The 27618-nt window shown below is 49.2% G+C and overlaps 1 protein-coding gene across 4 annotated transcripts in view; it reads right to left on the bottom strand.

Annotated features, from left to right (window-relative positions):
• Window positions 1–27618, bottom strand: part of MTUS2 (microtubule associated scaffold protein 2) — a 389435-nt gene that overhangs the window by 28410 nt on the left and 333407 nt on the right. For all 4 annotated transcript variants that reach the window (XM_036252380.1, XM_036252379.1, XM_036252378.1 and 1 more), the window contains one exon: window positions 20915–20981. In XM_036252380.1, the coding sequence (XP_036108273.1) occupies window positions 20915–20981 (67 nt within the window). The remainder of the gene's footprint in view (window positions 1–20914; window positions 20982–27618) is intronic.

A 27618-nucleotide genomic window follows, 5' to 3' on the forward strand; every position in this document is an offset into this window, starting at 1 on the left:
TTCACAAAGCGTAGAGGTAGTAAAAGCACGAGACCTCAGAGCAGAGCGGTTGTTAAACAGCGGGCAGTGAGGTGGGGCAGGACAGCCGTGTTCGCTCCTGGTGGCCGCGGTGAGGTAAAGAGCCTTCTCTGGCTGCTAGAAACCAGAAGGTTTCTCATCACGGTCGTGTTTTATACACTAATATTTTACTTATCTGTGGGTCAAACTTTGGAAACAGTCCAAACTGGATGACTATGTATAAGAGGCCTCAAGGTCCCCAGATACATGTTACAACCCTGATAACCGGACCTTTCACTAAGGGGTGCTCGATACCGCCCGGTACACTGAATCCCAAGCTTGGGTTTCTGGATCGTGCAGCCTGGCAGGGGTGACTGGGGAGGAGGGCGCCCGGGCAGGGAAGCGGTCAGTGACACCTGGAAAGGAGGGGACACAGAGACGGAACCAGGCAGACCAGGGAGGCAGCTGCCACACGGGTCACCAGGCCTGGCTCTGTGCCAGGCTCATGGGCACACCTGGGACGTTTCTCACCTGTGAGAGGAGGAGGTCGGGCACTGCTATGGGCTGAAATGTGTTCCCCCTAAATTCACACGTTGCATCCCTGACCCCCAGCATCTCAGGACGGAACCGTATTTTGAGATGAGGTCTTTATAGAGGTGATTCAGTTCAAACAAGGCCTTTAAGGTGGGACTCGAACCCAATACAACTGTGTCCTTAAAGACAAGGAAGAGGCCGTGTGCGGGCACAGGGAGAAGGCGGGCACCTGCGAGCCACGGACAGAGGCCCCGGCAGAAACCACCCCGCCGGCAGCGGCTCTGGACGTCCAGCCCGGGCTGTGAGCATGCGTCTCTGCTGTCTGAGCCCGTCCGGCACGTGGCCACAGTCCCCGCTGACAGATGCAGGCGCTCCGGGTGCAGGCCCCTCTGCACGACGTCCTAGACGCCTCTGGACGATGGAACAGTGACCCAGGTCATCAAGAAGAGTTTCTATTACATCCACAGTCTTTACTTGAAGAAGACGGGGGAGGGCATCCCATTTTTACTATGATTTCTTCCCTAAAGAGACCTCTGAAGAGAGAAGCTTCACCTAACAGAAAAGGTGCTTTTTGTAAAGTCACTCATCCCAGTGGTGAGGGACATGAGCAGTAGCACTGATGTCGGCCTCTGTATGGGTTTAGTTTAGAATGTTCTTCAGCACACAATAGTACCTTTTAATCTTCCCAGAAAACGTCACAGCTGGGTAAAGAGGGCGTCTCTGCTGTGACTTCACAGAGCAGGCACTGCAGGCACAGAGGGGTCCGTCACCTGCCCGAGGAGGCATGGCCAAAGGCGAGAGCCGGGACCCCACCCAGGTGTTCTGAAGCTCAGTAGAGCCCCTGTGAGTAATATGACTCTATTCTGCCTCGTGTTTTGGAAGAAGCAAAACAAAGAAATATAAGGGAAAACAGATACAAAAATCCCAATGAGTTTAAGGTTCCATTGTCATAATAAATACCTGGTGCTGTTTCTACATGTTCTTAAAGACAGAGGATGAGCATTTCAACAAATGGATGACGACCGACCCCTTTGTGTGACTATAATTGTAATGCTTCTGAGTAACTCGCCTCTTGGTCTGGGAGGAGAAAAGCACATGGATGATTTATGGAGACAATGGAGGGAAGAGGAAATGGATTTAAGAGGGTGGTTATAATGATAAGTTTTGAAAAGAACAGAAACTGCTGTCTGCATGAGAACTAATAAGACCTGCCCATAAATAAGAAATGGCTTTATGGGGAAATGGTTTTGCAAGAGCTTGTTTCTTCCTTTCCTCCCACGCTAATTTCGGCTTGCGGACTTTTAAAAGCATCCCCACGGCCCCAGCTCACCCCAAGCCCTGCCGGGGGCCCCCCGAAGGCAGGTAATGGCTCCAGGTGGGTGTACTGAGTAGTCACTGCTCTTAAGTTTTTTTCTCCTACAAAAAATGGCATCCACAAGGTGACCCTGCTTGTTACATACATTGTACCAGTAACATCATCCCCATGTTGAATTCCTTTTCAAAGGAGCTTTTAATAACTTTTCTAAAATGTTTACACAGAAATGTAAGTGGAGGTCCTGCACCCATCTTCCTTGGAGAACAGATGCTCCGGAGTGCTGAAAATGGGACCTCGTGACCCTATCGCTTACCAGGCGTCACCGCTTGGAGTCCGGTCCCATAACTCTCTGCTCGCCTCAGTCCTCCCCCCGTTTGCTGTTTGCATCTGGAGACTGAGAGGCTGCTGGCTGACACATTCCAAGGCACCTGAGGCTCTGGGCATAAACGTTGTCATTCCTTCTCATGGGTGTCAGAGGCATGGGCCGGGGACTCTGTGCTCTGCCCAGGCCTAGCGTTTTGGTACAAGGGCTTACTGCTTTTAATTTTACACAGGAATGAAGAGTTAATGTTTTCAATCTATAAAACCTCATTTAAGAAAACAACTTTTTTTTTTTTAGACTTTAGAGAGAGAGGAAGGGAGAGAGAGAAACAGAAACATTAATGAGAGAGAACATCGACTGGTTACCTCCTGCACGGCCCCCACTGGGGATCGGGCCCACAACCTGGGCATGTGCCCTGACCGGGAATCGAACCGGTGACCTCTTGGTGCATGGGTCGACACTCAACCACTGAGCCATACTGGCCAAGCTAAAACCTCATTTTTTAAAGATGTGCATTTCCCCATGAATGCATCCCGGCCTCTCTCTGTAACGTCCAAGTACATTAAGTTGATTCCAAGGAACGAAGCGACCGCCCCGGATGGTTTCGACCACTGACTGCTGGCACGGGCTCAGCAGAAGCAGTTTACAGGCGACCTAAGCAGCCTGGGTGTGTTACGACTGGCAGACCTACTTGTTGATGCCCCAGCTGGACCTGTGCTGCCTTCGTCCACAGAACCCCTCCCTTAGCACAGGACAGGACGATTTCCACAATGATGCTGATGGGGACAAGGCCAGGCCGCCCATGTCGGTCTCCGAGGAGCGCCGCTCAGACCTCTTTCAGAGTTCCTGGAGCTTCTCACCTGCGGTGCGGCGCTGATCTGGCCGCCGGGTTTCGGTCCCACGGCTGGTGGAGCCCATTTCATGGGTAACCGGCTCCTCCTGAGTCTGGGATAGAACAGCCTCACCGCGTCCCTGGAACCACTGTGTGCACAGTGGCAGGTTCTCCGCGGAGTCCAGCTTCCTGCTGACAGGCAGACTGAGCCAATGTGCAGTCACTACCACCAAATGCGCATTTGGAGACACAACCTTCAACTGGAAAGGGGAGACAACTCCCTGAATCAGGGCCGGCGTATCAACCAGACCTACGGGCGAGGACTCGTCCGAGAAGCCCTGTTCCGAGGGACACGGGTGCGCGACGGTGCGTGGAGGGGACACTCCACCCGCTGTGGCTCCCTCTCTAAGCGCTTCAGGATTACGAGTTAAGAAAGCGTTCACAGCGCTCAAACCTACAAGGATGTCCTTCGTCCCAGGGAGCATTCGGTAAGCTGTGTGCTGTTGGATCGGCCCGTCTGGGCAGGACACCTGTCCCCGGTTGAAGGCTGTGAGGCGGGCCGGGACCAGCAGGGATTGGTGCGGGTGGGCCTGGCTTCATGGGGTGATCAAGCTCAAGGAGGAGTGACTGGTGAGTTTTCGCATGAGGACAGGAAGAATGGCAAGTTAGGGAAAAGAAAGCTCAGCGGAGACCAGACGAGGACTCATGCCGACCACTTTTCAGGGCAGGAAATGGGGGCCGGACATGCAATCTCACACAGAGCCAAACAGCAGTGTGAAGATTTTAGGGGTAGCCCCTCTGATTACCAGGTGTGAAAGATGTACGCAGAGACCCTTGCCCCTGTAGCATTTCTTAGGACTGTGCAGAAAATACCAGACCACCGTGTTGCTGGACGATGGGGGGATGGACGTTTGTCTTGGCTCACTGCCCTGCCACCCCCGCTGCTTCGAGACCGTGCAGAACCTGTGTGGGCACAGTCCCTTCAGTGGACACAGAGACACGAGGGTTACAGTCTCCGGCGGTACATAAGGAGGGAGTCAGGAGCAGCCTGCCCAGTGCCCCTGAACAGGACAGGCCTCTGTGGGAGGCTCTGCCAGATGCAGGGTTGGTTTTTTTCCTCACCCGAGGACATTTTTCCATTTTTTACTCAGATAGAGCGGGAAGGAGAGAGAGGAAGAGAGAGAAACATCGATGTGAAAGGGACACATCGAGTGGCCGCCACCCACACGACCCAACCAGGGCCGGGGACAAACTGCAGCCAAGGTACATGCCCTTAGCGGGAACCGAACCCGGGTCTCTATGGACCACAGGCTGAGATGCAGGGGTTTTTAAAGTGACTTTGAGCAAATTCAAACCGGAAAGTGCTGACAAGCCTGTAAGGAAAAGGGAGTCCAAGCCACACGGGCACCGGGGTGGCAGCGGGGGACTAACTGCGTCAGCAGGATCCCGGCTCTGCTGGAGGGGCAATCGGATCGGCCCAACAAGACAATGGGCGTCCTCAGGAGGGGACATCTGAAGAATCATATCAGAATTCCCCCTCGAAGCTCGTAAGACAAGTTACCACGTATCTGCAGCTGGGACACTCTCTGGTCATTTAGGAGAAGGGGTCCAGTCATTCCGTCTTGAGTCAGAGCTTCTGCAAGTGCTGTGGCCAGAGCACGGGCTGCACTGTACACCGGACATGGCCCTGATGCTCCTGAGCAGGGCAGTCATTGCCCTGAGCCTCCGTTTCCACCTCTGTAAAATGGGTTCACACCTCCTAGGCTAGAAGGTTCAAATGGGATAATTCAGAGTAAGAGCTCAGCATGGTGCCTGCCTTGATTAGGCCTTCAGTAGGTAGTAGCTGTGGATTGGTTTTGAGGGGGTCCATAGAATCACCGCAGTTTTACAAATGGAACTAGTTTCCATCCTTCCCGAACACTAGGGTGGGACAAAGCATAAGAAACATGTCACACACGTATCGAGGTGGGCCCGGGTGACTACGGAAGGTCAGGACTCAGTGCGGTGTGGACACTGCTGCCCTGGCCAAGCATGGTCTCCACGCAGGTGATTCGCTCTGGCCTCCTGCACCTCCAAGCACTGTCCTTGAGGACGCCGTTACCGGACAAGGACCTGTGACCCCTGTCCTGAGCCTCAGGGACTGGGGGATGACTGCTGTGTCCAATCCAAAGCCTGATGTCCCAGGTGCTAGGGCAGCCCAAGGCCCCCGCCAGGAGAGGCCGACGTGAGAGTGCTCTTCATCGGAACCCTAAGACCACAGCCCTCCATTAGTGATCGGCCGGTCAGAACAGCACATGTCTGCTTTCTAACATATACTCACAGAAAAGCAGTAGAAGCCTTTATATTACAGTAGGTAGCAGAAGGTGCAAACATTTCTTTCCCTTCCACACTTTCTAGAAAGAGGCCCCCGCAGAGCGAAGGACGGCGGCCACACTGCCGGGCCGGAGCACTCCGCGAGAGGGTCGGAGTAACAACTCTGGACGCAGGTGCGATTCCTATGTGATGTTCCCGTGTCACCTACCAGGAGCCTGCGCGGCAGACCGAGTCAGCCCAGACCTGTGGCTGTCTCCAGGCGACGCTCCTCGGCCAGTGGAGCTCAGAGCGAGCGGGCGGCCGAGCACCTGCGGGCTGTTCAAGCGCCAGCTGCCGGGCCCACCTCGGAGCTTGTAACTCAGCAGGTCTGAGCATGTGCACTTCCAGCGAGTTCCCAGGCGATGCTGCTACTGGTGCGGCAGAGACCACATGCTGAGAACCTGTCCCCAAGCCAAGACAGTGCTTCTTAAACTCTGACGGGTAAGCCGAGGTCACACGGATTCAGAGGTTGGGCTGGAGCCCGAGAGCGTCATTTAGAACAAGTCACAGCTGGTGCACAGACCACTGTGTAGCAAGGCCCCGGTGCTCGGTGCTCAGGCCCCAGAGCCCTCCTCCCCGGTGTGCAGAAGACCAGCGGCCTTCACCACCTGCGTCCCCAGCAGAGGGCAGACAGTGCCTGTCACCGACCTCGGGACTGCTCCTTGCTGCCACTCTGAATTCCAGGCCCACCCGCTCCCTCTCAGCCGTCTTGCGCTCTCAGGGCCGACCCTGAGCCTGTATGTGCAGACTTGGCTCTGAAGATGTGCCTTTCTGGAGAATTCGAGTCCCAGGACACCGAATTCCCTTCAAGGTTCCTGCATGTGGCTTCCCATCCTCCTCACCTTTTAGTCATATATGTAGTGACACCCTGTCCCCTGCCCCCACCACCCACCCCAGGCAGTAAGGAGCCGGGCACCTCTCACAGCCTGTCTCTCCTGCCCGAGTTCTTGGTGACGCTGCATCGCTGTGACAGAAGAAGCCCTCATGCGCTCCCCCTGCTGGGGCACCTGAAGAAGGACCGGGTTTGCAGACAGAAAAGGGAAACAGTGGATGGCAGAGTGGGAACAGGCATTTGCTCTGACGTTTTGATCGGAAAAATCAACTGAAGTATATTTGGACCTAAACGCTGAGCCCGTTGGGGGCAAAGGGACTGAGAGACAAGAACGAGGAGCTGATGCTGGGACTAAGGGGCCACCCAAAGGTCTAGTCATGACATGGGAACCACTACCTTGTGGACAAAGAGGCAGACATTAAAACTGCAAAACAAAAGCACCGGCTCTGAGTGTGCATGAGAGGCAGAGGCTTGTAGGGGAAGCGGTCCAAGCGCATAACCCTGGGCAGGGCAGTGACTGTTTTTCTGAGCCTCCATAATCCTATCTGTAAAACAGGCACAATACAGGCCATTTGCCGCAGGGTTACTGGGAGAATTAGAACCACATGGTTGCACTTCCAGACAGCTCGTACACATGGAGCAGATGGCAGCTTTGACTATGAATGATCTACGCAGAGTCCTCAAGCATTGGGTGCAAATCCCCGGGAAGGAGAGCTTGGAGTGCCTCCAGCCAGTAGGGACGAGAAAAGGAAAGTGATTGAAATGTGCAAAATGGGCCCAGCCAATGTGATTCTGTGGTTGAACACTGACCCATGCACCAAGAGGTCACTGGTTCGATTCCCGGTCAGGGCACATGCCCAGGTTGTGGGCCCGATCCCCAGAGGGGGGCATGTAGAAGGCGGCCAATCGATGTTCTCTCTCATCGATGTTTCTATCTCTCTCTCCTTCTCTTTTCCTCTCTCTGTAATATCAATAAATAAGAAAAAAAATAAAAGTACAAACTGGCATAACATTATTTTTATTTAGTCTCCTGTATTACTTTATTTTAGTAAGCACAAAAGTATTTTTAAGAGTTTTTCTTGTGACTTCTATCTCCCCCAATAATGTTTCCCCTGTGGCCTTAACTCCCTGGAATACAGTCTCTGGTACAAGGGATTCAGGAGACAAAGCGTGACTCCTCAGCACAGCCGACCCCTCGAGGGGCACAGCGTGCTGGCGGGAAGGGAGAAGCCCAGGGAGACACGAGTAACGGCGACTTCCCCAGTGCTACGACTGTGTGGAGGCAGAGGGGTGCTGTGGGGGGCGTTCCCCGGAGCAGGAAGGGCCCCACTGGGGTGTGAGGAGGTGTTGGCAGGCTTCAGTTATCCAGGAAGCCCGGGAGGTTGGTGGGCGGGAGCGGGGAGCCGCAGGGGTGTGGCTGGGAGCGCAGCAGCCCCACTACAGGATGCGAAGCGTTTGAATTCGACTTGTCCTGGGAACGACATAAAAGCCGCTGAGGATCTTTCTTTATCATAGTGTTTTGATTTTGATTTTTTGCATGTGAAAAAAAATTCAAGCAACTTGTAAAGGAATGTGGTGAGCATTCCTCCTGTCCTAGACCCCCAAGCTAGGGACAACCATGGTTCTTGTCACAGGCAGACCTGTTGCTGGCTACTGATGGGTTTTAATCACCCAAGCGACAGAGGATGGATCTACGGGGAAGCAGAGAGGTCAAGGGACTAGTGAGGAGGTTTTTGCAAAAGGAGAGACTAAGTTACTACACGGATGAAGAGGAGAGAACAGAATTAGAACGGACTTCCAAATTCTAATCAACAGGACCTGCTGGGTCACTGGACATACGTATGAAGAAGGGAAGAGGTGGAGCGATGATGACCCCCAGCTTTCTGGATCAGCTTACTCTGTGGATTCTGATGTCAATAACTGAGCTAAAGATGGTGGTCGAGTCTGCCATCTCCTATTCTGTCTCTTACTGACAGTACTCTTCACGGCTGCCCTGCTGGAGACTTCGTCTTCCAGCCTCCCTAGTAGCTCCTTGTGGCCCTGTGACTCTGCTTCCATTAACAGGACATGAAAACACAGGAGCATCCAAATCATACTCTATAAGGAAGCTGCTTGCCTTCTACTTTCGTTCCTTCTCTTTCCCCCGGGCTGAAACGCGCTCCTGCCTACATCAGCCTCAGCCACACAGGCAGGCACAGAGGCTTTGGGAACAGTGGAGCGGAGTCACATGGCCATCCCTGGGCCTCTTATCTTTGAACTATTACATGAAAAAAAAATATCCCTCTATCTTATTTATTCCATATGTAAACTCCATACATTGAGGACTTATTTGTTACAGCAGCTTAACTTGTACTTGAACTGATGTATATTGGAGAAGCAGAGATTTTGCTTGTTTTTCTCTGAGGTGGGGAGCGTGGTAGGTGGAGATAAAATTGCTTGACCATGAAGAGTGGTATTGCCTGTGGTTCACCAGAGGCGACCTCAAGAGAGACCAGGTCTAGGGATGTGAATTTGGGAAGACGCAGTTTAGGCAGTAGTTAAAACCATAGCAGTAGATGAGATTAACAGAGATCATGGAAAATGAGAGGGAAAAAAGCCTAGAACAGCATCCAGGACAGACACTTGGCAGAGAGGGACATGTCATCTTTATGTTACAATCATTTGTGAATACGCCTGTTTTCCCTGATTATAAACTCTTTGGGGTCATGGATTACAGCTTTCTCATACCTGGATAAAACACCTGGAATACCTTACTTATGCAGAATAGGCTTTCAAAATTCTCTTAAGAACAATACTCTTGTGCTTTTCATTGTCCTGCTCACGACTGTAGACTTAGGCCATCCGAGCCCGTCACAGGTGCTGGGATCTAGGGGGAAGAGCACAGGTGAGTGGGGGGCGAGCTGGACCCGTGGCAAACTTGAGAGAGCCTGTGCCTAGTGAAGGGGCAGCTGCCACTCAGTCCCAAGAAAAACAACACAATAAAAAACTGGGCAAAAGACACTTCACAAAAGAAGACATCCAAATAGCTGGTTAGCACATAAGAAGTGCTCACCATCACCCGTGATCAGGGAAATGCAAGCTACAACCATAATGAGACATCCTCACACCTATGAGAGTGGCTGAAACAGCAACAAGAGCACCAGACACAAGACTGTACACCGCGAGTGCCATTTATGTGAAATCGGAGAACTCGGAAAATTCATCTACGGTGTGAGAAATAAGACAGAAGTCACTTTGGTAGGGAGGAAGTAGAATGGCCTGGAGAGAGGTGTGAGGGAACTTTCTGGAGTGATGTAAATGTCTTGTTTGGGTGGCGATTACATGGATGTATTTATAACCAAAGATCAATTTTTTTTAAAACAACAAAATAGTCTTTTATGTTATTTATCCACATATTTGTCATTTTGATCATCTTAATTCTTTCCTGTAGATCTAAATCTCTATCATTTTTAAAGGATATTTTCTTTGGATATAGGGTTCTAGGTTGACATTTTCCCCTTCTATAGCACTTTAAAAACATCATTCCACTGCACCGGGTCTGTTTCCGGTGGCATTAACTGTATTCACATCCTTGTTCCCTGTATGCGACATGTGGCTTTATCTAGCTGCTTTTAATATTTCATCTTTATTTTTGCTTTTCAGCAATTTGACTATGATATGCTCAGGTGTGATTTGTCTAGTATTTATCCTGTTTGGGGTTCACTGAGTTTCTTGGGTCTGCAGGTTGTTCTTTTAAAGCCAAATTTGCAATGTTTTGGCCATCATTTTTTTCAAATATTTTTTCTTCTCAATCTCTCTCTCTTCTCCTTCTGTCAATCCATCTATTTAGACTGCTTAATGCAGTCCTACAGGTCACTGACACTTCGTTATTTTAAAAATCGTTTTCCCTCTGTTCTTTTGATTACAGTGATACCTCGGTTCTCGAACATAATTCGTTCCAGGAGGACGGTCGAGAACCAAATTGTTCGAGAACCGAAGCAATGAAACCCAATAGGAAATAATGGAAACTGGATTAATTCGTTCCAAGCCCCAGAAAATGCCTATTTACTGGCCTAATTTGTATATAATATGTAGAAAAACATAAGTCTCAACAAGAAATAAAAGTGTACAGTATGTCTAAGGGTTAAATTCAGTGTAAAGCGTGACTCTCTCCACAAAGCGTGACTCTCTCTGCACTCACACTGATGACGCAAGCAAGGCGCGCTGGGCCGAATGAACGCCATTCGGCTCAACTCGGCTCATCTCGGAAGTTCGAGTTCCAAATGTTTGTTCGGATTCCAAGACAAAAGTTTCTCGAATCTCCTGGTCGAATACCGATTTGGTCGAAATCCGAGGCGTTCGAGAACCGAGGTATCACTGTAGATGTCTGTTGATGGTGTTCAGTTCACTGACCCTTTCTTCTGCAGTCTCCAAGCTGCTGTAGAGTCCATTTAGTGAGTTTTAATTTCAGAGATTCTACTTTGGGGTTCTAACATTTCCATTATGTTCTTTTTTATAGTTTTAATTCTCTGTTCACTCATTATGTTCCTCTTTTTCTAGAAGTGGATGAATATGTTTATAATAGTTTTTAAAATTCCTATCTGCTAGCTGCAACATCTGAGTTACTTTAATACTTTTTTTCCTTGGTTATGGGTCCTGCTTCCCTGTATGTCTAATTTTTAAAAATAGTATGTTCAACACTGTGGATGATACATTGTAGGAAGTTTGTATTATGATGTCTTTTTTGAACAGGTATTGAATTTGTTGACAGGTAAGTAAATCATTAGACTTCTCTGGTTCTGTCAGGTGTCAGGGTCTGCCAACTTCAGTTTTTCTTAAGTCCCAGAGAGACCCTTATTCTAGGTCGCGATCTTTACTCCTTACGCCTGGCTTTTCTCAGGTCTTGACTGCCTGCTCGAGGTGCTGGGGGAGATCTCTCCACCCCGGGGGGATGGAACCCGGTGTCCCGGCACTGACACCTCTGGCACCTCCACTCAGTGCACAGTCCTGCAGCAGCTGCCCTCGGCCTGGCCTCTCTGCACACAGCCCCCATGCAGATCCCCGGGGCCCTGCTCTGCTCAGCTTGTTCCTCTTCAGTGGACGGCCCCACGATGACTTCAGTCACCTTGACCTTCAGCTCAGCGAGACGGTGGTTATTTCCCAGAGCACCTCTGGGTGCTGGGGTCTGGTCAGTAGCCCAGGCAGAGCTCTAAGGCCAACATGGGACTGACTTAGTGTGTCTCCCTTTCCTTACAAATATAGCCAATGCTTCAGAACAGCTGCCTCATACATTCCATTTTACAGCTGTGAGGAGTGCAATGTGGAGTCCAGTCCTAGTGACTCTGTTAGGCTGGGAGCAGGAGTCTGGGCATAGGTCGCTGGTAAAAGCATCCAGGTGATTCTAACAGGCTTCCATCTCCTCCCATCAGGATCCCTGGCTAAGAATTAAGGTCCTGGAAAAGCAAGAGCCACACAGATGGCTGCCCAAAGCTCTCTCAGTAAAGTGCCCTTATCATTGACAGCATGTGATTGATTTGGGGCCAGTAAGCCATCCTCTGATTACTGTTTCAGCTTTCTAGGTGGATCCGCCTATAAGGAGACCCATTTCTCATTATAAATGAACAAACTGGTACTTTTGTTTTCTCCATCAAGCTCTAGTAAACACAGTTACAAGATGTTTCCTTGACAGTCAGAGCCATTCTTGGAAAACAAACAAGTTGGACCACAGTGACTCCACCAAGGTCAACACCCCCTCTGCTGCCAGCCTGCCAGCCTGCTCGCTCCATCTGGAACCATCGTCTGAGCAGCGAAACTCGACCACACGCTTCAGCACCAGCTTTTTTTTTTTTTCTTTTAAGAAAAGTTGTGTCAAGGAGCTCTGAGACGATGACCAGATTCATTATTGCTGAAATTTAGGAGGTCTTTACACAGTTACTTGCAATGCAGAATTGGTCTAGTTATCATCCTTTTCACCAGAACCTTCCCAAAGACCTGACACTTGGCTGGAAGACTGCAGTTTTGGTAAAAAAAAAAAAAAAGAAAAAAAGAAAAAAATGACCTGCATATTATATAAGCATATATTGCAATTTATATGTTATTTTGTTCAGATAAACTGCCAAATTAAGGAATAGATCGATAGTGCTTGAGAATCCCTGCACACGGCCTTGCTAATATCTGTGGTTACCTGAATGAATAAAAATAAGTCACAGTGGTATGAGACCAGACAAGAAAAATCAAATGTTAACCCTGACTGGGTTATACACCCTCCTCCGAACATCTAGCCCTCTAGCATTTACTCATTACACTGGATTTAAATGATCTGGTTATGTGTCCATCTCTCTAATACACAGTCACCCGAGGTCAGAGGCTGTGTGCAGACTTACTCCTGGCACGCTAATGGGTATGTCTCTTGGGTTCCATCAAGTTTATAAAATGAAGCAGTAAATGTTTCACACTTACTGTGCTCAGCCCTGGCCTGGGGCTCAAGATGTAAAGAAAAATAAAGGGGGATCTGTGTGCATGAGACACTCACAAGAGGAGGTGACTGTATCTACATAATTTATGTGTGATGGTCATCAAAAATATGTATTTTGCAAGATGGTTTTCAGCAGTTTTTGAGTTAGATGTATGTAGTATGTCACCTCTTTCTCTTGCTTTTTATTTTCTTCCTGAGACACCAGTTGAGACCTAACGACATGAAGGCAGCACGTGGTCGTGGGGGACGAGATAAGGACCCAGCTCCGTGATGCCTCACAGTTATGACATGGGGCTTGCTTTCACTCTCTATAAACATGATTTAGTCATCGTTAAAATGTTGGATTGTCTGGCTTACCTTTCTCTTAGGGTTGTTGTCAGGATCAAATGAAATAATACATGAAAGGGCCTTGTAAAAAGCATACCACTGTAAATGTGGGATTTATGAAGCCACCATTTTATGGGGACAGCTCACTCGTAACGTCAAGAAGCGGCTGGCCCTCTGGGTAAGGTCTGGCAGCCCTTGGCACCGTGAGTTATTCTAGTCAGTCAATTCAGGTTAGTTAAGGACGAAACACACAGATTTAAAAATATCACCATTAACATATATCAGAAAGCAGAATTATCTTTATTCATAAAGGAATAAATATTTTAGAGGATCACAAAACAGAGATCTCCCCATAAAATAACTGAAATGTGCTATGTGTGTAGATATCACAGAATTTTATAAATATAAAAAAAAATGTGTTGCTGCCAATTGGAATAAATCATTGTCTCAAAGAGAGGAACAGTTTTGTGAGACTGTAGCTGATGATGCATTTCCCATGGCAACCAGACCCAGCCTCACATGTAAGGAGTGTGCAGCTTGATGTTACTGTGCCGGGTGGGCTAAAATAACTTCAGAAGATTGTATTTATTGACATCAGCCTAATCATGGCAGTTAACATCACTGGTTTTCTTTTTTTTCCAGCTCAGAACAAGTATCATTTCCCTATAGGAGACACAGGCAAAGCCCAGACCTAGTCACGCTGAGCGGTCAATCCTGCGAAGAACGCAGTATTCGAAGCTGTATCGTCACTCTCAGATTTCTGACAGCATCCTGAGCCTAACCACACCTTCTTTTAAATAACACTCCCCGCTTCCCCACAACAGAGGCTAGGACAGTGATAGCACACAGTGCCCCCCCCCCCCCCATGCTGTTGCATAACTGAATGAGAAGATTTAACTCTGCTGATCAGAGAGAATTTTCCACTCCACAGATTTTGATAAGTTGCATTTTTATTTTCACTCAACTCAACATATTTTCTATTTTGCTTTGGGGTTTCCTCTTTGACCCAGGTGCTGTTTAAAAGTATGTTGCGTAATTTCCAAATGTTTAGAGTCTTCCAGGTATTTTCTTATTATTGACTCAGAGTCTAATTTTGTTACAGTCCAAAATATTTTGTATGATTTCAATTCTTTTATATTATCTGAGGTTTGTTTTATGGCTCAAAATACGGTCTACGTTGCCCAATGTTCTGTGCGTACTTGAGAAGGATGCTGTTGCGGGATGTCAGTCAGGTGGAGCTGGTGGATACCTCAGCTTAGGTTTGTTTTGTTGTTGTTAATCCTCACTCGAGGATATTTTTTCATTGATTTTTAGAAAGACTGGAAGGGCGGGAGGAAGAGAGAGGGAGAAACATTGATGTGAGAGAAACACATCAGTTGATTGCCTCCCACACGACCCTAACTAGGGCTGGGGATCAAACATGCCACCCAGGTACATGCCCTTGACTGGGAATCAAACCTGAGACCCTTCGGTCTGCGGGCTGATGCTCTAACTACTGAGAAAAACTGGCCAGGGCCATGTCAGGTCTTGTATATTCTCCTGACTTTCTGCCTGCTTGTTCTATCGGTGCTGACAGAAGAATGCTGAAGTCTCCCAACATAATTCTGGGTTTGTCTATTTCTCATTTTAGTCCTACCAGTTTTTGCTTCATGTGTTTGAAGCTCTACTGTTAGGTACATAGATATTTAGTACTGTTCCGTCTTTTCAGGAAACTGCCTCCTTTATCATGACGTAATGGCCATCTTCATCCCCAGTGGTGTTCCAGGTCTGCAGTTTGCTTCGTGTGACGTTAACGTGGACACTCCAATTTTCCTTTTGATTGGTGTAAGCACAGAGCATCTTTCCCCTAGACCTTCACTTTAAAGTCCTCTGTCTTCATAGTTGAAGTGGGTTAAGCTAGTGTGCTTCGAGGAGATGTTTTTATCAATCAGAAAATGCCCATTATCTTTGTGATCTCAGGATTGGTTATTTTTTTCTGGGGTATCTTCTAGCTGCTGCATTTTGACTCAGCTTTTTTAAAGCTACGAGAGGAAGGAAGACAGAAGATCCTCACTGGAGATAAGGGAAGTAGCACATATTAAGCTCCCTCTGTTCTGCCAAATACTCTGCTAGATCCTCTGATCTCAGCGCCCAGGGTGACAGGACTGTTCTCCCCACTTAGTGATGGAGGCAATTCCGCCCCATCACACTGGCGGCTCGTAGCCCCCGCATGTTCATTCTCCCCTTCTTCCACAGGAATAAAGTACTATCTGGGCAAGGTATTAGAGCGCATGTCCCAGTCTCCCCACCATCTTTTTATAATATGGTGTTTTGTTTTGTTTTTTAATTGATTTTTCAGAGAGAGAGGAAGGGAGAGAGAGAGAGAGAGATAGAAACATCCATGTGAGAGAGAAACATCGATCAGCTGCCTCCTGCACGCCCCCTACTGGGGGTCAAGCCCACAGCCCGAACATGTGCCCTGACTGGGAATTGAACTGGGACCTCTCAGTCCATGGGATGACGTTCAATCCACTGAGCCACATGGCCAGGCCCAGCCTCCCTTTTGATGAAATTTGCCTCGTGACAGTTCTGGTCAATCGGATCTATGCTGAAGGTAGTTCCTGAAAACTCCCCCCAGAGAGAGCTCTGTTTCTTTGCTCGTTCCTTCCTCCACCCCACGTCCTGGAATAAATATGATAACTGTAGCGCCGATGCTGCACGGACCAAGAGAGGGCCGCGGTCTGGGGCAGCAGAACAATGAGCTGGAAGAAGCCTGGGCCCCTGGACTCTGGGTGTTTCTCCTGATTTTTAGATAAGAGAGAAATAAACATCAACCTTGAGTTGCAGTTTGTCCCTGGCCCCGGTTGGGGTCGTGTGGGTGGCAGCCAGTCAATGTGTCTCTCTCACATCAATGTTTCTCTCTCTCTCTCCCCCCCCTCTCCCTCCCACTCTATCTGAAGATAAATGCAAAAATGTCCTCAGGTGAGGATAAAAATTAAAAAATCAACGCTGATTAAGCTGCTATTACTTGGGGCGGTTGTTTTGGCCCCTGAACCCAACCCTAATGGATTAGTGTAGGACCAGTTACCGTCCTAAGTGTTACATAATCACACTCTACTCCAGGTCTGCACAGATCCGTACCAGCATCCTTTATGGATTTGTGTCCAAGTTGCACAGAATTGGGGGAAAGGTCATTTTATTTATCTGATTTTTCAATTTACTAAATGAAAAATTATAAAAATAACTTGGTGCTGGGCTGGAATGCCATGGGAAACTCACCCACTGGGTGTAGAAGACCTAACTCTGTCCCGTACCAGCTGTACGTGCTTAGAGGATCATCTGTCTGAGCCTCAATTTCCTATGAAATAGAGATACCAACACCTACTTCATCAAGTTGTTGGAATAAATAAATAAAATACATGTGACAGAGCTTGGTAAGTACTGAGCACTGTGTAAATACCTGGGGTTATGATCATAAAATTGGAAGACAAATGATAGTGTAACCCAAAAGGCAAATCATCTCACAAAACACATACAGTGGTGTCTGTTGTCTGTGTGGGTTGCTAGTTATAAATGAGAATAACTTGAAAAATTCATTGTAGTTAGTAACTTAAAAACAATAAGAAACAAGTTGTGGTGTATTGCTACAAATGTAGGTTCCTATCATACCTTCATTTCAAACTGTTAGAATTCTTTAATATATATATATTTTTGGCTTTGTTTCAATAGGGTGACTTTAATCAAAATGTGAATTTAACCATTTATCTTTCTGTATAATACCTGAGAAACTCTGCCAGAATGATTGCTTTGTTCAAAACGACTTTCTGTTTTAAAAACTATTCATGCTAAATGTTTTTAAAGTGTTCAGTACAGATATAAAAGAAAAGTCCCTCTCGAGCCTGAAGCTGGCAGAAAGATGAAACCCAAAGGACCTGGTGGTAACAGGTTGTAACAGTTCAGAGAGGAAGGAGGCTAAGAGAGGGGGGGCGGAAGGCACATCTGGACGCAGAGGACAGCCTGTCCGTCAGCGCGGGGACTGGGGGTGGTGGCGGGTAGATACGATCAGAAGGAGGACAGGTGGGGTGACTGAGAACTTCGAAGACGAGAGGCAAGTTCACACGCCATGCAGGCGGTCACAGCAGTGAGCAGCTGGGAGGAGGACCCCGGCAGGAGGCGAGGCGTGAGCGAGGACCCCGGCCCAGCTCCACCGCACGGACCTCCCCACAGGACTGTCCGGCTGGGCGGCCGTCAGGGCTGACCAGGAGTGAAACCAGAGGCCCCGTCTGGACCTAGCTCTGCATGCACATGTTCTTCTATCGGGCGGAATTCATCTAACTCATACTTTTTAAGGCTCAGGTTTTCTACTAAGGCAGATTTGCTGGAGAGAGGATCACAGACATCCCCCGGTGGCAGTGAACAACCCGAAGCCTACGGTCTCGAAAGGAAAGCCGCTTCTGGGAAGAGCATCTTACAAATCTACTTCAGCATTTACCCTGGAAGAGTGACCCTTCCCTTATTCAATACTGACTTCCAACTTTGGAGAATGACACTCCATCCAAAAATCAAGGCTCACAATTTAAGAATTACATTTTTCTGGGAAATGCTAAAATGTGATTAAAAAAAAAAAAGTTAAATATTAAACCTGTTACTAGCTTTATGGGTCCTCTTCCCCTGGGCGTGGTGCTGGGTTCTGGTTTCCTGGAGACCCACCGTGCCTGCCGTCCCCCCCCCCCACTGCAGCTCGGGGGAGGCCTCTCCAAGGACAAACCCGCGAAGGCCGACTCCAGAGACAAGGCCAGAGCGATGAGAAGCTTTCAAGAGGATGACCAGAGATCCCTGTCTCCAAAGGGGATACAACGTAACACCGCTCTCAATGATTTTCAGCCTCTCCACAGGACTCTACTCTGGGACCACAAAAAGCTCCATCTCAAACTATACCCTGGTACATACTTGGATATTATCTGTTTCTTCTCAGGTGTGTGTGTGTGTGTGTGTGTGTGTGTGTGTGTGTGTGTGTGTGTGAGAGAGAGAGAGAGAGAGAGAGAGAGATTTCCTCTTTATATGGCAGCCCTAGATACAATGAGATTAAATCTACCATAATCTTTTACCTTGATCTATAGAATAAATATCAAGGACATTTCACATACAGATGATTTTAGGACAAATGTCAAATCCTATTAAAACTATTAGTCCACACTTTTTTTGGTGTGTTAATCTTCATCCAAGGATATTTTTTCCATCGAGAGAGTGGAAAGGAGGGATGGAGGGCAGGCGGGGGGAGGGGGAGAGAAGAACATTGATAAGAGAGAGGAGACACTTCAATTGGTTGCCTCCCAAAGGGACCCCGACTGGGGCTGGGGAGCACAACCCGGGTAGGTGCCCTTGACTGGGAATCCAACCTGTGACCCTTCAGTGCTCAGGCCGACACTGTAACCACTGAGCACACTGGCCAGGACTGGTCCACACTTCTGAGACTATATTCCAGGAAGTACTTTGCAAACAGTACATCTGTTGTTGTATTATAGCAAATGTGGTAAGAAGCCAGGTACTCAAAGGGGAAGAGTAGCTTATTCTAGTTTATCAGTATGATAGCTTATTCTAGTTTATCAGTATGATAGCTTATTCTAGTTTATCAGTATGATAGCTTATTCTAGTTATCAGTATGATAGCTTATTCTAGTTTATCAGTATGGCACTGTACATGCAAGCACGAAGAGCTTTTTAATGCACGAAAAGAGGAAGGGGAAACAAACGGTTTTCTTCCTGTAGGTGCGCAGCGTGAGTCATGCCTGAAAAACAACCAGGACGCCCCTGGTCCAGGACACATTCCCTGGGGCAGCAGGCAGCAGGCTTCAATCCGAGCTCAGTAATCAGGTCCTCCCCTCCTACCTGCAGGCCCATGTCAGACAACAGCTCCTCCGCGGAGCCCCTGACCGTCAGCCTGAGGACACGAGCTGTCAGTCAACACTGCTGCTCCACAGCACCGGTCACAGCCGGCCCACGTGGTGCCCTCGTGCACAGAGGAAAAAGCACTCCTGCGTCTGGGCGGCAGCGGCCCCATGCCAGCTGGGGCACAATGGAAACCCCTTTCAGAGGGGTGTCCGATCGCAGGTACAACCTACCTTTTGTGGCTTCTTCCCCTCCTCCATGTCTGAACTCACAACCTTTAGAAATCCCTGATTTCCATTTAGAGATAGGCTTGACCATCGATCTCTGTCTGTGATCATCTGTAAATCAGGTTTGTAAGCTTAATTCTGTCAGCCTCTCAAGGGAATACCTCGCAGGTCAAGACGGGAATTTATGGACTTCACTTGACGTTGAGCCCTGCCCCTGGCTTTCGTCCCTCACACAGGCGGTCTGTACGGAGGCTCTGGCGCCCACGGGCGCTGGGTGCGGGGCTGAGTGGCCAGGCTGTGGGGCTGCCCAGGCCATCCGCTGCCCCCACAATGGCTTTTTCCTTTGCCAGGTGATTTCTGCTTCTATTTTTAGCACCACTGCAGAAACGAAATAAAACCTAAATACAAAAAGCACAATGCAATCTTTGTGTGGTTCTTGCCTCATCCAGAAGCTTCTTCTGGAAAGGACAGAGGGGAGCAGCACTAGATGTGGCCCACACCCAGCTGGGTCCAGGTGCACACCCCCAGATCCAAAGCTTGGCCACAGGGGTGCAGACGTCTCTCTGGGGAGAGATCTCCCCTCTGTTTGTGGATGGACGGTGCTACAAACCTACGAGTTATGAGAGTCACCCTCACAGCCTGCTTCATCACCAGCATCTTCTTTAACCAACTTCCTTCCTGATGCAGGGGAACGAGGGACAGAGAGGGGAGGCAACTCGCCCGGCTTCACCGGCTGGGTCATTGCCTCCAGAGCCCACGCTCAGAACCACCGAGAGCTCACCCGCGTCGCGGAGAAACGCATGCCCTACGGACCGTGGCTTCGTAGGAGCTTCCCCCCCAGCTCTGCGGCCGCGGCTCCTGGCAACCTCGCTCAGAAAACCTGTGTGGGGCTCATCCCCGGGCTGGTGGCCCAGTGGGGCGCCCTGCAGCGCAGGCTGGGAAGGAGAACTCTTATTCCCTGCTTTGCCATCGGGACCTGCTCTCCTTACAGGGGAGAAGAGGCCACTGCTGATCCCTCTTGATGAAAAGAAGTCACAAGATTCACAGCAATGAAAAAAAAACTTTGAAGGTTAAAAAAAGGGGTGGGTGTTTGGACATCACTATCCTGTCCACCGCACATCCTTGGGGCATGCCTGCACCCAGCCGGCCGCCGGGGCCACTGTGGCTAGGGGATGGTGCTCCCCGGAAAGAGAAGAGAGCCAGCCAAGGGGAGTAGGCGATGCTGACTGCTTCGTGGGGAAAGAGAGTAACAGGAAAAGGAAGAGAGAAATGGGATGCAGAGAGGGAAGATGGAAAATGCTTGGTCTGATCTTTGGCTTCAAGTGGGAGCCAGGGTCTGGAATCAGCCTGTCATGCGTGAGGGCTTACGGTTCAGACTGAATGACACCATGCAATCCACAGACCAGGAGTTTCAACACGAACCTCAGCCTTTTAATGCACCCACATGCGTGTTGCTGACCTCGTGCCACGTCGGAGCGCATTCCGTGGCAGGCAGCCACGGGGCACTTGATGTTTCCGAGAGTGCCTCGTGTAGCCCGCAGTGGGGGACGTAAACGGAGGGCTGCTCGTCACAGCACAACACAGATGGACGGGGGCTGCCATCTGCGAAGAGCCGAGTCAAGGTCTGATTAGCTCCTCTGTGAACCGTTACGAAGCTGTCTTTATAAACACAGAGACGTACAAATTTTGGCTCCCTGCAAGGCTGCGAGAACCCACCGCTGTGCTGGGCAAGACACTTCATCTGCCTGGGCAGCTCTGCTCCGGCTGATCACACGAGACAGAACTGCTTTTGGTACACGTTCCCCGGTAGCAGGAAGGACGTTCTGCGCGCCCCTCGCTTCCACGCCCGACTTACCTACTTCATCCCTGACGTTCGCGAGCTCGATCGACAGCGCCTTTTCTTTCACGAGGGCACTTTCATTCTGAAAGAACAAAATGGACACCGAGAGTCCCCTAGTTTCATGCTAGATGAGCACGTTCACATGTTTAATTAATGCATCATATTAAGCAAATATTTATAAGCCTAACCCTTAAGGAGAAAACTTCCTCATTACAGAAGCACATAAAACTGACACAGCCAAGTCCTACTCACTCCTTCGGATCAAGTTCAAAGTGCAAAGCTGGCAACATCGTATCAGCAGCATCCGCATCCGTGCTTTGCTCTCGCTGGCTCTCTTCCCGGTCACCCTCCAACCTTCTCCGCAGAGCTATGCCCTTCACATCTATGCTCTATATTATTAGACATTGTTTTCTTTTTGTATTTATTTATTTATTATATATTTTTTTTATCCTCACTGAGGACATTTTTCCATATTTTATTCAGGTAGAGTGGGAGGAAGAGAGGGAGAGAGAGAGACATCGACGTGAAAGGGACACATCGAGTGGCTGCCACCCGCACGACCCACTGGGGCTGTGGACAAACTGCAACCGAGGTACATGCCCTTAGCGGGAACCAAACCCGGGTCTCTCTGGACCTCAGGCCGATGCTCTTACCACTGAGCCAAACCGGCCAGGGCACCAACAGTCTTCTTAAACGTACCCCTTTGTCCAGACATATACAGTCAGCTCCCTAATGAATAATGAGTACAAAATGTAACATAAAGCATTTTTCTTTGTAATAAGGCCAACAACAAAACATAAGGCTTCAGAGTTATTTTTTGTACTGAATTCCATATCAATAGAAGGAATGAGAGGAAATCTCGTACTGGAAGTATTTAGTGCAAAGAATGTCATCTGTAACTAACCACTAAGCTGGTTCAAATCACCACATTCTATGACATAAAAGAGGTGCAGTTGAAGTGATGCTGAACAGATCATCTTCATTGTTGAGTCACCACACACATTTACTTTTCTTATGATTTTATTAGTTTTAATAACTAAGAAAGATGTGCCATATAAATTCTCTTCAAGTGAGAGATCCCAAGAATATAAAGTCTCTGTCATTCTGTAGCATGCACTCCCAAAGCAAACGTTTCTAAAGAGGGGATGTGACTAAAATGTGTAGCAAATATCCAGCATGAATATCATCAGGGCCTTGTGAATGTTCTTTCTTTATTAACTCCTTTGACTTTGATTTTAACCCTTCTGGAGAAACTGCCGAATTTGAACAGATAGTGTTCACAAGCTCATATCTGTGTCTGCTGCAGTTTGACCTGGGTAACACGTGTAACACTTTGGGTTAAGGGGAGGGTCTCAGGTCATCCCTAAGGCATTTGCTAGGCAAAGTAATCATACATAACACCAAAATAAAACTCTATTTGCAGAGTAAACCGAGAGCTATTTTAGTCTCAGGCATCAACAGTTATTAGCTCATGGTTCTCTTAGGAAAACTATCGATGATACATCCTTTGAGGGACAATAGACCCATCTCACTGGTGAAGCTCTCTCCTTCCATCCCAGCCCAGAGCATCCTTGCCTCCCCTGAATTTAAAGATTAGAGGTCCCTGGTCAGTGTGGCTCAGTGGACTGAGCGTCATCCCAAGGACTGAGAGGTCCCAGTTTGATTCCCAGTCAGGGCACATATTCAGGTTATGGGCTCAATCCCCAGCAGGGGGTGGGGTGCAGGAGGAAGTTGATCAGTGTTTATCACATCGATGTTTCTATCTGTCTCTCCCTTCCTCTCCCTCTAAAAATTCAATAAAAACATATTTAAAAATAAATAAATGAAGGCCAGAGGTTCCACCTGGGAGTGCGTATGTTGCTAACCCTAAGTGTTGCGGCCTCTCTGCCATGCCCACTGCACAGGACTGTCATGAGGGTTAAATGAGTCAAAATATGTGAAGTAGCCAGAGCAGTGCTGGCACTTAGCAAGCTCTCTAGAAATGTTAGTTGTTATCATAACTCCATTGTTTCCTTTGATTTGATTTGTAACTGGATAACAGCCTATCAAAGACAGGTGCTTTTCATATTAGCTACCAAAACGTGTTTAACATTGTTATGCCAATCTTACACTCTGCTTTTTAAATTTTTTTAAAGCACCTTCCTGCCTCTGTCCTGATTCTACTCTACGTTCAAAGACAGAACAGAACAGGGAGTGAATTCTAACCAGACTGATCACCGGGACCGTGTGCCCGTTCTATACGATACGGCAGCTGACATGCACCTTGTCGCTCCTACTGCAAAAACGTGGTGTTCTGGAAAGGGTACGTTTCCGTATTTACCCTACCATAATCTTTATCTTGTTTGTACTCTCAAGAATACCTTTGAACACGAGTATTCTCAGTTCCTAAGCAGAGCTGAGGGTCAAAATACCGTCCTTATCAGACCAGAAACAGCATCACGCAGGTCCTCGCTCTGGGAGTGTGGAGACCTGCGGGGACCCGGAGGTCAGCAGTGGACAACCAGAACTTAACAAAAACAACAAACGAACTCGGGTTTCTCACCCAACGCCAGGAAGCAGCCCCGAGGGGAACGCTGACACGCCTGGGGGATCCTGTCCTGACAAACTCCTGACCTTCCAGCCACGGGGGAACAGACGTTTAGGGAAGGACAGGCCCGAGGTCCCGAGCAGGGAGGAAGAGGGGACCCAGCTGCAGACAGTGTTTTGGGACCTGACTGCTTTGGTGAAAAGGATTAGCCCGCTTTCCGGGAAGCAGAGGCCGTGCAGACAGACGGAGAAGACTGATGAGGATGAGCCCGTCCACCCTCATCCCCACCCGTTCAGCGCAGGCTGTAAAACCAACCAGTTTCAGACAACAGTCCTCACATGACTTCCTCCCTCTCTCCCTCCCGCTCCATCTGATGAGAAATGCAAAAAAGTGTCCTCAGCTGAGGATAAAAAGAAAAGAAATTGTATTGCTCCTCAGATCGGATTGAACACGTCCTACCACGAAGATTTTCACGTCTGATGGGAGAGGTCGGCTTCTGACCATCGTTTCAATGAAAAAATTCCCTGGCTGTGTTCACCCCCCACCCACCACCTGCACAGATCATGCTTGTCCTGGGCGTTGATTCGTCTGCTGCACGTCAGAATATCCCCAGTGTGGCCCGCACGGGGCTGTCGCTCCTGATAGGGTCACTGCTCAGCTTCCCTAACCCTCCCGTGGCCTCTGGATGAACATCGCCGTCTGGGGCCGGCACGCCGAGCCCTGCTGGCGAAGGCCAGCCTGTGCAGTTGGCAGCAGACCTTCCCTAAGTGCTTGTACTTGAAGTATCAACTTTTCAAATTTATGAATTCTCGGCATCGATGATGGTATCTTCTGCTTTATGCTAGCAGATGGAATGAGTCAGCTGCTGTGGCCGTAGGGACACTGGGCCTCAGGAGGAGGTGACAGGGACCTTCAGCTCCACTCCTCGCCTCAAAGGGTCGTCCTCCACCACCGTGTCAGCAGAGCCCCGGCTGCCCTGCTCGGCCCCTAGGTGCTGCACACGCAGGAGCGAGGCTGTCCCAGAGCCTCCCGGGAAAGGAGCTCGTGCCCCGACCCCTCACCCCTCCACCCGAACCAGGTCCAGCGTGAGGACAGGGAGGACGACTGGAGCATGGGACAGGCCTCCGCTGTGGCCCGGTGTTAGGTCAGTGCTTCCCGACCCGGGGGGTGAGCGGGAAATTCCTAACTGGTGCCAAGCACACGAGCTCCTGCTTGCATGCCAAAGGGTTAAAAATAGAACTAGAAGTAGCCATCCAAACCACCCTGGTGATACAGTCCAGAAATCGCCACGTCTAAGAAGGCCACCCCTCTAACGCTCCTCTTTATCTTTGCTGTGTGTCAGGCTTCACTGCAAACGGACCCTTGGAGGACACTCAGCAAGCCCATACCAGCAGCTGCGTCTCCCCAGCTACCTCTTTAACTTGGCCACGCTCCCCTGCTGTCCGTTCCTCTCTCCGTGGCACCTTGCGGTCGCAGAGGAGTCCAGAACCACTGTCCCCTCCACGAGCCCTCCAAAGACCCCTGCAAGTCTGCCAGAGTGGAGCCCACAGCTCCACCACGGCCCCAGGCCGGGCTGCTCTCGCCCTGGGAACGCCGCCTTGACCCTCCCCAGCCGCGGAAGCGGGCGAAGCGGAGGCCCTGCTCAGCTCTGCGCTGACGCCAAGCAGCCGGATGTGTGGCCACCCGGGCAAACCTGCCGCACTCTGTTATTTTAAACACCTGGTCGTGGGAGTTATCTATGCAAGTGGCTGACGCCACCCATGTGAACTTGGTGGTAACAGGATGTAAAAACAACTCTCCTCATTAGCATCATCCGTGTGATTTTTCCTGGACATCTCCTCCCCCACCCCCGAATTAGAAACCAACAGAACAGCCTGTTTATTATTAACACTGAATGTTGGGTGACTCTGAGGTGTTTTCACCCCAACTAATCCACAAATAGGAAATTTATACAAAACAACACATTTTGCTGAGTGCCCACTGAGTGCCAGGCAGACGTGCCAGGCAGGGTATTTCCGGACATTCAAGGAGCCTCTGAGTCTCCCAGAGTCAGCGAACGAGTGAGCGATTACAAAACGACATGAGGTAACTCGACGCAGCAGGGGTGGCGTGAAGATGTCCTGAGCCCGGAGGATGAACAAGCGAGAGGCCATGACGGGAGCACCCAGGCAAAGGCCAGGGGAGCTGATGACCAAAGCAGCACCAGGAGCTATTTCTGGGGACCTGTCACCCCCATCAGATGGGCCCTTTTCCTCACTGAGTTTCTGCCTCTGGTCTGATCCCTCCTGTAAGAATTCTTGATTAGCTACAAGGGGTGCTGATGACAATGTCACAAAATTCACTGTTGTTGTGATTTTATCAGCAACCTTTTCCCACCTGCTATTTTTTAAAGGTGGGCATATATATGTACATTTAAATAAATATATGTCGTAAGCCCAAAGACTCCCAACTAATTTCTCCTATCATTTCCCTGCCCTAAAATCAGTGCAGATCAGGAAAATGCAGCCACATAAACAAGCGGGGTCGCTTTTTCCAGGCTAAACAAAAGCCCCATGACGGAGCTGAACGAGAAGTCCATACAGTTCTGGTATTTGAGGACACATCCTGATCCTTCTTGTCATGAATTTTTGAAATTCAAAGGGACATACATACTCATGAAATTACAAAGAGGTTAAGGAATGTTTCCTTCTTCCCAGGAACAGTATTGCTTTGCCCCCGGGTTCCAGGATTTCAGGTCATGGCTTATTCTGCACGGTGGAACTGGGTCACATAGGGGAACATTTGCTTTTGTTTCTCAGAACGAAGCAGCCACAAGGCGACACGGAGAGAACTCCTAAGTCATCAGCGCCGCGGTCACGCAACCTTCTGCGAGTGCGGCGTTCATTTTCTATCCCGCTGCTGTGACGATCCGCCAGACTCATAGCAGGACGGTGGGACGTCCCTCTGGGACGTGCGCTGACCTTTCGTTGCTCCTTTCGGCTATTATGACTTTAAGGCAGCTCTGACGCCATGCCAAGGGGTATTATGCCCTCTCGCATAGAATTAGCACAGACCCTCTGCGTTTTTGTATCTGCCTCTCCATGTGGCAATAACATTTAACATAGACTGGTCAAAGGGAAGGTTTCATGCATATTCAATACCCTCAAATATGTGTTAATGTCTACTTGTGTGATAAATGAGCGAAGCGTACCTTATTTTAAAAATCGGAAGGACTCAATCAGTGCTTCGTTCCGCCCCTGCCCTCGTGCGTGGTGGGGAGTGTCAGTGGTCACAAGATGACCAGCTCACCCCAGAGGCTGCAGCTGACCAGGGGATGTTGTGCCCCCCTGGATGGCTAATGCACAATTCGAGCAGACAGAGACTTAAGGGGGCCGAAGGAGAAGGGATGTGCATCCAAAGAAGCCATGCTGGGAAATGCTGGATCTCAGAGTGAGCAAAAGAAAGGACACCTAGCCGGGCCTCGAGTTTAGTCCACGTATGTGTTACTTAAGAAGTTTCCTGACCTTTCTGGATTCTCCTCCTCTAATCACCTTCCCAAATTCACTGCTGTCGGATCACCCACACAAACCAGGGAGGAACCGTGAGGTGCCTTCTCCCAACTCCTGAGAGTTTAGAGAAAAGGTAGATTAGCCTCTGCCGTTATAATCAAAACAGAAAAGGTTAGGGTAGAGTTATGCAAATTAGCCCCAAAGCGACAGGGGACAGGGCAGGAACTAAACCAGCCAAGTGAGTTGTAGCAGAAGGAGCCAAGGGAGCTCAGGAAAAGCAGCCACCAAGGTGGTGACAATCATGCAGCCTTCCCAACTGCAGCAGTTTCAGGCTCCGAGGCCGCCGAATGCCTAAGTGACGAGGCTCAGATTCCATTCTTCTCAAAGCTTCTTAGGAAGCCAGACACTGACTCTCAAAAGAAATGACATTTCTCAGGCAGATTATCCTTCGTGTGCTTGTGAAGTGGCATTCCGGTCTACACATCTAGTTACTTCTCTTAACAACGCAGCGTCCGTAAGAACGGTCCAGCTCTGGCAGGTGAAGGGTCCGGAGCTGCTGGCCTGATCCGGGAACAGGCTGAGTCCACAGCTGAACGACTCTGGAATCCATCTGGGTGTCCCAAGTTCTTCCTGGGTCACACCTTTACTTTTAAAATATCTACAGAATGAGTCTGTCTACAGATTGCTGCTCTGCTCTGGGGACG

The sequence above is a fragment of the Molossus molossus genome, unplaced genomic scaffold (assembly GCF_014108415.1).
Source record: "Molossus molossus isolate mMolMol1 unplaced genomic scaffold, mMolMol1.p scaffold_m16_p_10, whole genome shotgun sequence".
Classification (NCBI taxonomy): Eukaryota; Metazoa; Chordata; class Mammalia; order Chiroptera; family Molossidae; genus Molossus; species Molossus molossus.